The 12,847-nt window shown below is 38.4% G+C and overlaps 1 protein-coding gene across 2 annotated transcripts in view; it reads left to right on the top strand.

Moving 5' to 3' along the window:
- Positions 1 to 11,119, top strand: part of GAK (cyclin G associated kinase) — a 62,813-nt gene extending 51,694 nt beyond the window's left edge. For both annotated transcript variants that reach the window (XM_085043313.1, XM_085043312.1), the window contains exons 25-28: positions 1,113 to 1,325; positions 2,712 to 2,860; positions 3,999 to 4,175; positions 5,642 to 11,119. In XM_085043313.1, the coding sequence (XP_084899439.1) occupies positions 1,113 to 1,325; positions 2,712 to 2,860; positions 3,999 to 4,175; positions 5,642 to 5,743 (641 nt within the window). In that variant the 3' untranslated portion in view covers positions 5,744 to 11,119. The remainder of the gene's footprint in view (positions 1 to 1,112; positions 1,326 to 2,711; positions 2,861 to 3,998; positions 4,176 to 5,641) is intronic.
- Positions 11,120 to 12,847: the final 1,728 nt, after the last annotated feature.

Genomic DNA, 12,847 nt, shown 5'->3' with positions numbered 1-12,847 from the left:
AGGATATCAACAGTGTACTGTGCTGGTTGGTGTTATCACACTCTTCTTTAGGAATGGTCATGCATCAGAAAGTAGGAGTGCGGTGTTGAAAAGTTTCTGTGAACAGTGAGGCATTGAGTTGTCCTACAGGAAGAATTTGTTGGCCTTGAAAACTGGAATAATGAATGTAGAATACTTTGAAATAATAAGAAAGATAATTTTTCAGTATGCAGGGTTATTTACTCTGACTAGTAACAATTTTTTATTCTGTAAATTTCCCAAGTTGTCGATGACTGAAGACTGAGTTGACTACAGTTGAGTGATTTCATGAAAAAACAATGCATTCCTAGATTTCTTTAGGTGCTGGATTGCAATACTGGATTTTATCAGGTGTGGTATTTTAAGATACAGTATGGTATCTTGTATATGACCCTGTGCAAGTTCGAACTATGAGCAGCCTCTATAAAAGAGAGGTGTCAGAAGAGCTGAAGTGTGAAGAGCCATTTTTAAAAGAGCAAACCAAGTTTACATTGCTGTGCATACCCAGACGAGCTTGGCCTGTACCACAGCAGGGTGCTTACAGTATCTCCTGCAGGCTGCAGTGCTTTTCTTACTCATGTGCAATATTCCCTGTGAATGCTGTAGTAGAATAATCTTCTCATCTTCCTCAAACAGTAGTACAAGGAATCACTAGAGACTTTGAAAGCATTCACCTGAAAATGTTCTCAGTCTGTTACCTTTTCTCGATTACCTAAATCACATAATTAGTGATTTATTGTGCACTACATAATAGCAGAAGTATAATCAAGTGGGAATTAGAACTAGCGTCACTTCGTTATCTCCTGGCCTGACACATGCCTGACCCTTCAGACAAGAGTGCATGCTTCTGCTAAAACAGTCAGTTGAGACCTTGAGTTATAAGAGAAGACTTGCAGTAATGCCTCCAGCTCTTGCCAAGTCACTTGTTAATGAGACTCTTAACTTCATTTTACCCCCACTTTCCTGTTATGTTTTCTCTTGTATGGTGGTATCACTGTGAGTTATGTGGTTATAAGTCAAGACCAAACCGTCTTAGTTGTGTTAAACAGGTGACAGGCACTGAACTGAACAACTAACTTAGTGTTTATTGTTAGGTTCATCCACTGGTGGAGTTTTGGGTAGTGGATTTAATCAGAAGACTGCTCCATCTCAGAAGCTGGGAAATCAGTGGCAGAAATCCCACAAACCACAAACTACTTCATGGCAGCCCCCAACTAAGTCCAACACAGCAGCTAAGCCAAACTACACAGTAAACTTGAGTGTTATTGGAGGACGAGAAGAAAGAGGAGTCAGAGCCCCAAGCTTTGGTAAGTTTCCTGAATGCATATGACTTCTGACATCCCATGTGAAGTTAGTCAGGTGTGCTGTTACCTGCAGAAGCTCTTCCACCTTCATAGTTTTGTTTACGTTTAGGTTGTCTCTAGTAGAAAACAGAAAAAGACTTGGCAAATCTGGTATCCTGCTTTTCCAAAGCTATCCCAGTACATAGAAGACAAGCTGACGATGGCATAAGTATATGCAAGTTTGGGCATAAAGTCTCAAGGCTATATTCACTCACCCACATGGGTACTGGTTTTGTAGCACTGAGTTTAGAAAGGTAAATCTGATCCTTCTGGGGAGAGGTGGTTGATAATGTTGTTTCATGTTAGTCTGTGATACGCAGGTAAAGTGATGCAGTGTTTTTCCTGGCTGAAGAAGAGTAGCTAGTCTTGAGAGAGACTGAGGTTAAAATTACTGAAAATTCTTGTGTTTGAAAGAGATAGGGGGACAGGACCAGATGAAATCGTACAGTCCTTTAAGATGTTCCAACTCAATAGGCAAACCTAGAATTACAGGAATAGACTTGGCTTCTTCTATATGAACTTTCTGGGCAAATTTTATTTTCTGGCGTATTGGTATTAGGATTATGCCTCCCTTAAATTGGAATATTAGTGAACAGCTGGTACTTTAAATTGAAATTATTCTGTTGATCCATGTCTGGAAAAAGGTGGCAGGATCGAGAGGCAGTGGGCATAGGCTGCAGCATGGGAAAGTCTGTAGAACAAGGCAAAAAATCAATTGACATGATGAAATGCTGTAACAGGATGTTGTAATTCCTCTTCCTTAAAAACAGATGGACCTCAGCTGGACAAAGACCTAACAAATGTACCTAGTTGTCCCTGCTTTGAGTGGAGATTGGACTAAATAACATTCAGAGGCCTCTTCAGAGCTCAGTTATTCTACAGTTCTCTGAATGTTGGTTCTGTAATAAATATTCATGTTATTTTATCCCTTCATTATTCTCTGTAAATTTGAACATACTTAGATGTTGACTACATGTCTTCAACTAGAGTACTGAGTATATGGTTACTTGAAAAACAGCTGCATAGCACTCAGAACTAACTTAAAATGGAAAATGGAACAATTTCCAAAATCATGGATAGATGTGTGCTCTCTCAAATCTACTCAATTTTTTAAAAAATGAGGACATGCAAGTATTTAGTCAGAGGTTATCATGTGAGGTTGTCTGCTCTGCTGGAGTGAAAGTTTAATGATCCCTTTTACTTCTCTTAGTCTTGTGGCATTTGTTGACACTGAAGGATATTTATCATGGTAGTGATACATCATCCAGGTTTATCTAAGTGCAATGTATTTCCCCTGTTAACGTATTGTCCTGTGTAGCTTTTCATTTAATGTTTTTTCTCCTTTCATAGGTCAAAAGCCAAAAGTTTCAGAAAATGACTTTGAGGATCTCTTGTCTAATCAAGGATTTTCAGCGAAATCTGATAAAAAGGGACCAAAGACAATTGCTGAGATGAGAAAACAAGAGATGGCTAAAGATATGGACCCCTTGAAACTCAAGGTTGGTTTAACAGTGGTTTTGATTTAACTTAAAATCTGATCTTATGCTTAGAACTGCTGATAACAGAGCAGAAGGATACAATGACTAAGAGAAACTAATGGTCATGGTTTAGAAAAGATGGATTTAGCTGATAATACAAAAATATGTTTTAAAAATGAGGCATGTGAGAATAGCTGTCTTCAGGGTGACCATGTATTTTCATTTACTGGTTTACGAGTGCTGCTGCTGTCCTAAGAAATTACTAGAAGGTGCAATTCTGGAGATAGGCTATATAACTAGTTTGGGAAGTGTTCCTTGCTATTCAGGTTTTTTTTTTTTGACGCATTAGTCACTGATAACTTCACTTATTAATATACTTTCAGTTTGGTAGTCTTTATGGTGGTTTAAAAATGTTTGTAAAAGGACTTTAAAGGGATGCTGAAATTTGTTTTCACTCTGCCTGAAGCAAGAGTGTGTAGCTTGCAGGGTACCTTTTAACACAAATAGTTAGCAATGGAAATAAGTAGGTATTTAGTTACCATCCTCACTGGTGATAAAAGGGTAGAGGTGTTCATACTGTGTAAGTGTTCAGTGAAAACACTGTATCCCTCTATCATGGTTTGAACTTAAGTCTGAAAAGTTACTTTACTTTAGCTTTGAGGATATCTAAAGAACACTTCAGTTTGTGCACCTCTGCAGGTTGCTTGAGTAAATATAAAGAGACAAGATCTTTTGTACGGAGCTTGTACAAAAGAAGTTTTAAATTATATTTACACTTTTGTACAAAATAAAGTAATAATTTCAGTGGCTGTGCCCTGACAGGGACAAGATTAATTTAATACCTAATTGTAACAGATGTTTTAATTACTCCTGTCAATTCTCTTGCCATTAATTATACAGGGGTTTGTAACGTGTAACTCTCAGTAATTTCTCTTGCAATTACTGAATTTCTGCAATAAATTAGTAATAGTGAGTTCCCTAGTGGTAGATGCAAAATATTTCTTTTTGGGTGGCTAACACAATTGAATTTGGGGAGCGCAGTAGGACAACTGTACTTGAGGCTTGATTGTGTAGTCTTGCAAAGAGTGAAGACTATGTTTCTAGAGGCTGAGCATTCATACAGTGCTACATTCAGTTCTATATATTCTGATTTTCCCAGATTCTTGAATGGATTGAAGGAAAGGAGAGAAATATCAGAGCATTAATATCCACTCTTCATACAGTGCTTTGGGAAGGGGAAAATAAGTGGAAACCAGTTAGCATGGCAGATTTAGTTACTCCTGAACAAGTAAAGAAGTACTACAGGAGAGCAGTGCTTGTGGTTCATCCTGATAAGGTGAGTGTGTTCCTCTGACCTTCTTTATTTCAGAAGGAATACAAAGTGCTTTTACCACACCATACTGGTAACTGGCAAATGCTTTGCTTCTCAATCAGCACCCTAGATGCTCTTCACTTTGCTTTCATTGTCTTCTGAATGTGGTGTTATACTGCATTCAGGTAGTGTATGATTATTGTTGTTATCCTGACACAGCACAGAATTCAACAGAGAAGTGTTAACAAATGAAAGATCTCGTGAAGGTTGTACTGAGCGCCAAAGTCAGTTATGCTAGGTTCTGACTGACAGCTGGCAGATTTAATGCTGATGATTAGTGGAATGTTTCATTTCTGTGAATTAATCTTTTAGAATTAATATGGTGCGAAAAACCTGCTGAACCTCATTTACTAAACTGTTTTTACTTGAAAATGTAAACTTACTAGAATGAACAAATTATCAGATGAAGAATACTTAATATTACATTGCAGTTGTCCTTTCAAAAATATTTATTGCATCCCAATGTGTCTAGGTAGCTTTTGGTTCTGAGCTATTGCATTAGATATAAAGATAAGCATTGGATATACCTGGTCTGAATTTTCAGGTTTGCATTTACTGCTGGTTTACTGAGCAGTAGTCTAAATCATATATTGTCTTGTGTCCATAACAAAAAAAAACAAGACAGTCTTTTTGTGTTTTTATTTAATCCCTTCTGTCCTTCAGTGTTCTTGGCCATGTGATTTCTTCCACCGTTGTGGTTTTTTAGGTGTTCTCTGTAAGCCCCTTAATACATCAGTGTCAGAACGCAGCTCTCTTCAAGGCACATTCATCTTCATTGTTCTTTTATTCTGCTACTTACTCATTAAATCACTCTCTAAAAGGGTCAATAAAGTACTGCATCTGGCAAAAGCAAAGCAGGAGGGTTCTGTGGGCCCAGAGTCAGGGCTGCTGTGAAACAGGCAGGGAATCAGGACCATAACTGTCTTTGAGTATGGAAGCAAACACACAGGAAGTGCTATGTCAGTCATGTTGAATCTTATCATTTACCACCAGCAAAAGATTTTTCTCCAGGGAATCCCATCCAAAAGAAGTTGTCTTAAATAGGACTCAGAGTTTATCCTTGTACACTACCACAAGATCTCTCAGGGAAGCAATTCCAAAAATTACTTAATTTGATTATTAAGTAATAATAACTGAAACTATTTATGAATAAAACAGGTTTGAAAACTGTTTCTAGCTAAGTTTCAATTATTTGTGAATTATACTGAAAATTTGAACGTAATGTAAGGAAAGCAAGGATTTGGATTTGTTTAAAATACTCATGGCAAGGTTTGGATAAGGTTGGAGAGAGTTCTGTGTCTGTAAAATTATTTTCACAAAGTAGTCTATAGCTGTTGAATAAGACAGCAGATATGAAAGGGATAGTATCTTTTCTAAGTGACCTAATTTCTGATATTTTTATGCTTATGGTACACTCTCTTTGTTTCCAGGCCACGGGACAACCTTATGAGCAATATGCCAAAATGATCTTCATGGAATTGAATGATGCGTGGTCAGAGTTTGAAAACCAGGGATCAAAGTCCCTTTTCTGAAACTTCACCTTTCACAGAACTGCTTCCAGAAACTGAAGCTGGCCATTATGACTTTTTTGCGCCTAAGATTTATGAAGCGCTTTTCCATGATTTCAGCACAGTTTCTAGTCATGCACTTAAATGTGGGGATGTATTTTGTAAGATGTAGAGTACAAAGCATTACATAGATGCATTAAGGAAAAAGCTGCTGAGTACCTGTAGAAATCATAGTTTGGGAGTAAAGGTTTCTCTTCAGTTTTGTATAAGAAAAATAGAATTTTAATGAAGCTAAATAATTCCTGATAGGCTAGTATTAGTTATAAATCATTCCAACTTAATTTGTCTTTGCTGAACCTCTGCCTTCCCAAATTTGTCTGTTACTTTGAGTAGTTTTGTGATTAAATTTTGTTGTTTTGTGCCTGTTGCCTTCTTTGAAGTGCTTTAGTTAGCAGCAGTGAATTTGCTTGGCTTATCTCAAACCTAAGGATGTATATTTTCATCTGTATTTTGTATAATCAATCTGATAATCATTCTGTAAATAATGTTTTCTGATAATATCTTTGTTCCTTACAATAGAGTAACAGTTTATGGGAAAGTCAGAGAGGGTTGTTCTTGATTTTTTTTTTTTTTTTTTTTTTTTAACATATCATGAATCTAAAAAGAAATTTTGACTTTAAAGTCTGCATGTTCCTGCTGTTTTGTTATTTATTATTTACCTTTGGAAGGCAGTACTCTGACCTGTGCTTATTTTCGTAGTCCTTTGAATGGTGTCTCTTGCTTCTGATTTCAGTGGAACATTCCTTTCATTGCATTTCAGATAATCTGATAGAAACTATGTTACTCTGAAACTTGAAGTGTAAGCACAAACCTTTTATTGTGCTTTGATTTTTCCGAGTATTAAATCACTGATTATCATCTGGAGAGCATTTGAAGTGCTTTAACACATTTTGCTGCATGTTTGAACTTCTGTATTTTTGAGATACGCATGGCATCAGTGTATGTGAAAACATGGCGTATCTTGGTAGGCTGTTGAATTTCTGCTCACCCATTTCCGTGCACTGCTTAGTGCAAGATGAGTAGAGACACAACTTGGAAACGAAACTTGCCATGTTTTCTCATCCCTATTCAGAAGGCACTTTTTCACTAGTGCTGGGGTAGATGATGCAAATGACCAATGACTGTTATATTCTGTGTAATAACAAAATGCAATTTTCATATCAAGTTGAAAATGCTGAAAATTATTGCTGGGGTATTAAATCTTCAGCAGCAGTCTCTTGATACAGTGCAGTAGGGCATTCAAGGGGATATTTTGATCACTTGCCTTTTTGTACATTTTGCATTCTTAACTGAGAGGGAAGCTGTATTATTAGCAGAGGTAACTGTTCAGCTGAGCAACATCTGAACAGGAAACATGAGATTCTAATGCCGCCAGAACCATCAGTGTTGGATGAGATTTTCCACTGCTGCACCAGCCCGAGCTGGGTTAGAGACTGCTGAACACTTACAATGTCTAGTCTCTAGCTCTGATACAACACAGTTACTTACTAACCTCTGATCAAAGGTGTTGTTTGTGTATATTTGCATATATATTCAGCTGCTGTGATTTTTTAAATTTTCTTTTTTTTAAGATGAAGCTATGATCAGTTATGGATCAGGAAGGTTATATATTATTCATAGCTGCTGTTGTATTTCAGTTACTGCTTTGAAGCTGTCTCGAATCTCAGTAGCTTTCTTCATAAAAGTATGTGACATACTGTCTGATTTAAAGTAGTTGATCTTTTTTCCTTTGGACACTTCGTTAATGCTTTGTGTATGTGTTCTGCATCCATGGAGATTAAAGGCTTCTGCTGGTGGGATAGGTTTGTGGGAGACTGGCATGGCTCTTTACAGTTGTAGGGCAAAAGCTATCTAGTAATAGGTTTAAAAAGACAGAGATATATAATGACTTTGACTGTAGTCCTATATACATATAAGAGATAAAGCATTTCTTAGGGAGCTGCTTAGAGTAAGGAAGGAGTGCTTTAAAAACCCACGTTCATTCAGCACATACAGGCAACTAAATTTTGAGGCATGCATTTTTTAATTGCTCTTTTCTTGAAATATGTGTTTAAAAAATTAAAACATGAAAATTGGGAGGGAAATATCTTTCTCTGCTTCGTACATTTGGTAGCATTTTCTGGATGATGTCTACATTAATCTTTTTTTAATTTCTCTACGCTTGCTTGCAAAATTTTCTTGAAACATCAGAGAGGAACCTTAGGTGTGATTTCAAGTAAGCAGGGAAAATATGAGTGCAAATATTTTACCTGGAACTGAAGATCTCTTGAAATAAGCTTGCTCTTTTTAAAGTTTTGGAAAATCAAGAAATTTGGCTATGGATTCTTTCAAGAGCCATTAGATAATTACTGAGTCTTCAGACAGAACTGCTCAGCTTATTTTATGACTTAGTCAGCTCTGGTTCTCAGTGGGGGAACTGGCTGATTTCTCTATCTCCTTTCTACATTATTGAATTTTGCTGGTAAGAATCTGGGGGAGGCTTAGTTTGATAAACCATTAAATCTTGGCAATGTAACTATTTCGGGTAAGGTGTTTTGGTTTTATTTTTTGTAACTGTGGCATTTTTCTGTGTTACATACAAGAATGTGCAAACAATGGGGATTTCACTAAGGTTCTGTAAGCAAACTGTAATTTGGAAATTAAAAAAAGTTCAAGTAGTGAATGTGAACATAATAAACTGAAGTTTTGTTTTCTGTGAAAAAGAAAGCAGCATGAGGACTACTAAAGGTGTTTCGTAGTGTAAGGCTTATGTATTAGTTACAAGAACGTGCGAAGAGGGAAGTTGAAGTACATTTCATATGAATGTGTATTGAGCCTTAACACTGCTTCTATAGAAGAGAGTCATTTGGAAGAAAAAGTCCAGCAGTTCTGTATGAATTCATCTTAAAACAGTAATAAAAAATTGTAGAAAATCTGGGAATGAGGGCTTTTCAACCTTTAGCAGGCTTTGCACTTGGTCGGTAATTATCTGTGTGCCCCGTGGACTAGGAGTGCACTCAAATGATTACACACACATTTCACTGTAGCTGTATTCTTAGTGTCCACAAACTGAAAAGCTTTTAGAACAAGCTTCAGAAAAAAAGATTAATCAGAGACTTGGCTGGATTCTCTCTTTGCTTAAAATGTGTGTTTTTCATTCACTTTGTTTATTGCACAGATAAGTTTTGACATGTTGAAGCTGTGCCCTGAAAGCTGGACTTTATTTGCTTCTGCTGGCTGCAAAGCTTGAAGCTGAGGTTAACTGGGTGTTGCCAGCAGGTTGATATTGTGCCTACCAGGCTTTGTGTGTGGCACTTGTTCTCTTATGAAGCACCTCCTTGACTCTTGCAGCAGCTCATGGTGCCTGCTGGCCCATGTTGGTTGTTCCTCTGTCTGGTAACACCACCTGACTAATGTCATGCAGTGTTTGCAGCCTACCAGGGCTCACTGTCCAAAAGTGTGTAGGCTGACATGGTTATTGCAAGAACAAAGGAAAACAGCACAAGCTAGATTAAAGGAAGAGTAGAGAAGAACACCAGGCCTCTAAAGTACATCTGAAATACTGTTTTCTAATTCTCTCTCCACTGACCTATTGCTACCTACCTCTGCTAAAAACAGGTCTAGACTAATAGAACCTGGTTTGCAGCCTGCTTTTCCAGCCCTTTTAGAATGGTGCTGACTGACTGTAGCAGTTAGGAGTACCAAGTCCTTAGCTTTTTTTTTTTTTTCCCCAGAAGTTTCTATAAATCACAAAATAAAAATAATTGGGCAGGTTTCCACTAGTTACCTTTTAGTTAAATTGCTTGTGTTACATTGCTTGTAGATCTGTGGAGTCCAGCAACATAACTTACAGAACAGATCTGTGTAAAGAGTTGGTGTTCAGAGTCTGCATGGCTGGAGTCTGCCTAATAGAGATAAGTGGTGTATTTTAACTGTGTTGAAGGAAATCAGTTGGTGTCTTCAACTTCAGGCATGCCTGTTTTGTGTTTCCTAGTGCTGTCAGAGTTCCTTAGGAGCAGGAAAAAGCATTAGTGGTTAGTTAGACATAAAGCCTAGAAGGAAAATTTCCTTGGCATTGTCATTTGGGTCAAGTTCAGCTATTTTGTTAATCAATGGTAGTTTATTCAGCAAGTACAGAACAGAAAACCTCCAACAGTGCTGATGAAATACATTTTCTTAGAACAGTGGCAGAGTCCTTGGTATTGTACTTGAGAGTAGCTAGTGCTCATGAAAACTGCCTTGTTTACCTCCATTTCCTTGATAATTCTGGATAGTTCCTCTGATTTTTGTCTTGCCAAGCACAGAGCAACAGTTCTTTGTGAAAGCTACATGCACAAGATTAATATTTTGCACAAACCAAAGCAGAGTTTGAGCGTAACAGAAATCTCATCAGGCCTTTGGGGCTGCTGGGTTCTGTGGACCATTCCAGCTCCCAAGGTCAGACTGCAGTTTCCCTAGCAGTGGCAGTGTGTTTGCATACTTGCTGGCTGCTGCATTCTCTGCTGCTCGCAGAAGTGTTTCAAGGATAGCATAAATGTGGAAACCCTTGTTGCTCCTCAGCTGTGTCCTTAATTGTCTAACAGTTGCAATGTAACGGCTGCTTTGTAAATAAGTTCAAATTAATCTTGTGTGAGTTGATGTTTTCTTGCAGGTGACTGACCTGCGACAGCTGTAAAAGGAATGTATCATTTCCCACCCTTTGAGCCTGTCCCTGGTGCAGAGCAGCTCTCGTACACAGAAGCCCAATGACGAGGAGCTGAGCTCTGGTTCTGACCTTGATCAATCTTGCAGTGCTTGCTTACTCTCTTTGGGTGAGCTCATCATGGACTGCAGTTTAGACTGTGTTAAGTTTCCAACGTATGCTTCAAAAATACAAATTCAGTAATTTTTATGAAGGATACATATTGTCATAGAAGCTTTTATTACCAAAAGGGGATTAAAAGGCATCGTGAGAACTCCCAAAACTCTTTAGTGGAATGTACTGTATATTTGCAATGTAGATTTCTAGAAGTGATTGTCATCTCTCATCAGGCCTTGGCTTACTCTGAGGTCCTTATTGTATTTACCTGTAGTTGTGATTGTACTTTCAATACCTGTGTTTTTGTTTCTGGTTTGGAGTGTGTGTAAGGACAGAACAGATACTCAAGTTCTGGTTTTGCCATCTTTCAGGAAATGCAGTGTACTGTGTAATTTTGCTACTGGTGAAATGAAACTTATACCTATATGTATATAAGGTAAAACAATCAAATTGAGCCTTGTTTAAAAGTAGATTTAATGTTTGGTACCATGTCCTTGAACAGAATATTTTGCTTTGAAATGTATTACAATTTAACTAGTGATCAATTAAAACAAACAAAATAACTTTGTATGTTTCCTTCTTTCCTAAGGGAGAAATGGCCTGAACACCCAAAGCATTTCCACTTCCTCTTCCAGAACAATATGTAAATGTTAGAGAAATGGTTCTTATTAGTATGTTCAGGTTGACATACTGTTGACATAGCACCTGTTTAGGAGCTAAGTGGCTCTTCAGAAATGTCTCTTCTGTTGGAGAGACGTTTCTGCAGTGTGCCCTGGGGTTTGGCAGCTGCATTTTCCAAGTGCCTGCATTGGGTTATGGGCTTCTTGAACAGGGTCTGGTGCAGTGCTCTTGCATTGCCCAAGGGAAGCTCTGGCCTAAGTGTGTAGCAGTAATCAAAAGGAAGAGAGCAGGAGTGCATGGACACGACTGAGGCAGGAGAGAGGAATGGGCAGGCTGTAGAGGTGGAGGAGAGACACATGCAGCAATGAAGGACTGCAGATGGCAGTAATCTGAGGGAATGTGGCATGGCAAGGGCTGAGCTGCTGCTGGAAGTGTACTGACACGGTGCCCAGAAGCATCTTTTGACTCTACACTCTGAAACTAGGATGGGCAAGCAGGATCCTAGGTGGGAACTAGGTGGGAACAAGCCACTCGGTGACATGGAGAAAGTTTATGTTAAAGTTAAAAGCACAGAACTATAGGATTACCATTGGGGATCCCCAAGGAGAAGAGTGAAAAACAGGGACGTGATAAGAGAATGGACAGCATGACCAAAGAAGGATGGGTGGAAATGCATGGGACACGAAAGAGAAGCACTAGCAAGCAAACCAAATTCTCTCATTAGGGAAAGGCCATTGCTACTCAATAATGTTTTTCATATTCTGCTTACTGCTTTGAATAATCTGATGGGTTTACAAGAAGTGATGATAGATTATTCCGTGACAAGATACTAAAAGACCTTTCTTCATGTACAGAACATACTGCCACTTTGGCAGCTAATCAGCTTATTACTAACATGCAACGATGCTGAAAAATGTGTTGATACCTACTTCTGGTCCTTCACCACTGCAGCCAAGAAGGATATTGGTAGTCAAGTGCATCTTCCTTTGCCATATGCAAGGTTCTGGCTACTCTAGCATGTATTTAGAAAGGCTTGAGTTGGGAGAACACAGCAGATAGAAATCCTGAAGAGTCAACCTAGCAAGCATCAGTAATTACACCAGATAGGCAGAACGCATTACAAAGAAATATGGCCATAAATTCAGTATCAAGCAGAGCAAACAAAACAGTGGATGGGGGAGTTAAAAAAGGCAGGAGAAACACTGTGTACTGGGTTGTGAAGAGCAGCCTCTAGCAATCAAAACTTTCCAAGTCTGTACTTGCAGATACCTGATCTGGTTACTGTAGCATTGGAGAGGATTTGATTTATTTGCCCTGCCTCAGCACTGCCTCTCATGCAATGGTGAGAGGAGAACTAGCAGATTTTTGGGAAAAAAACACTGAAGAAGGGAAAATGGAATGTGTAGGTAGGTGAAGACCTGAACTAGGTGGATCCCTTTTACAAACCTATAAGGAACTCCTCATCTCCTTTAATCTGTAAAGCTCCTGGACTGCTTTGGGTCCTAATCAAAGATCAGGGCACAAAATAATGGCTGTGAACTTTTCTGGTATATAATGCTGCTGACAGACCCAAGAATTAAGTAGTTATCTGTGTGTGGGTGCTAGGGAGCTCACATTTATTAAAGCCAGTATTAATTGGTGAACTGCAACTCTTGCTTCTGTGTGCATGG

The sequence above is a fragment of the Lichenostomus cassidix genome, chromosome Z, assembly GCF_008360975.1.
Source record: "Lichenostomus cassidix isolate B80296 chromosome Z, HeHo_3.0, whole genome shotgun sequence".
NCBI lineage: Eukaryota > Metazoa > Chordata > Aves > Passeriformes > Meliphagidae > Lichenostomus > Lichenostomus cassidix.
Note: the sequence above shows the minus strand (reverse complement) of the source record. Positions and strands in the feature narration are given on the sequence as shown.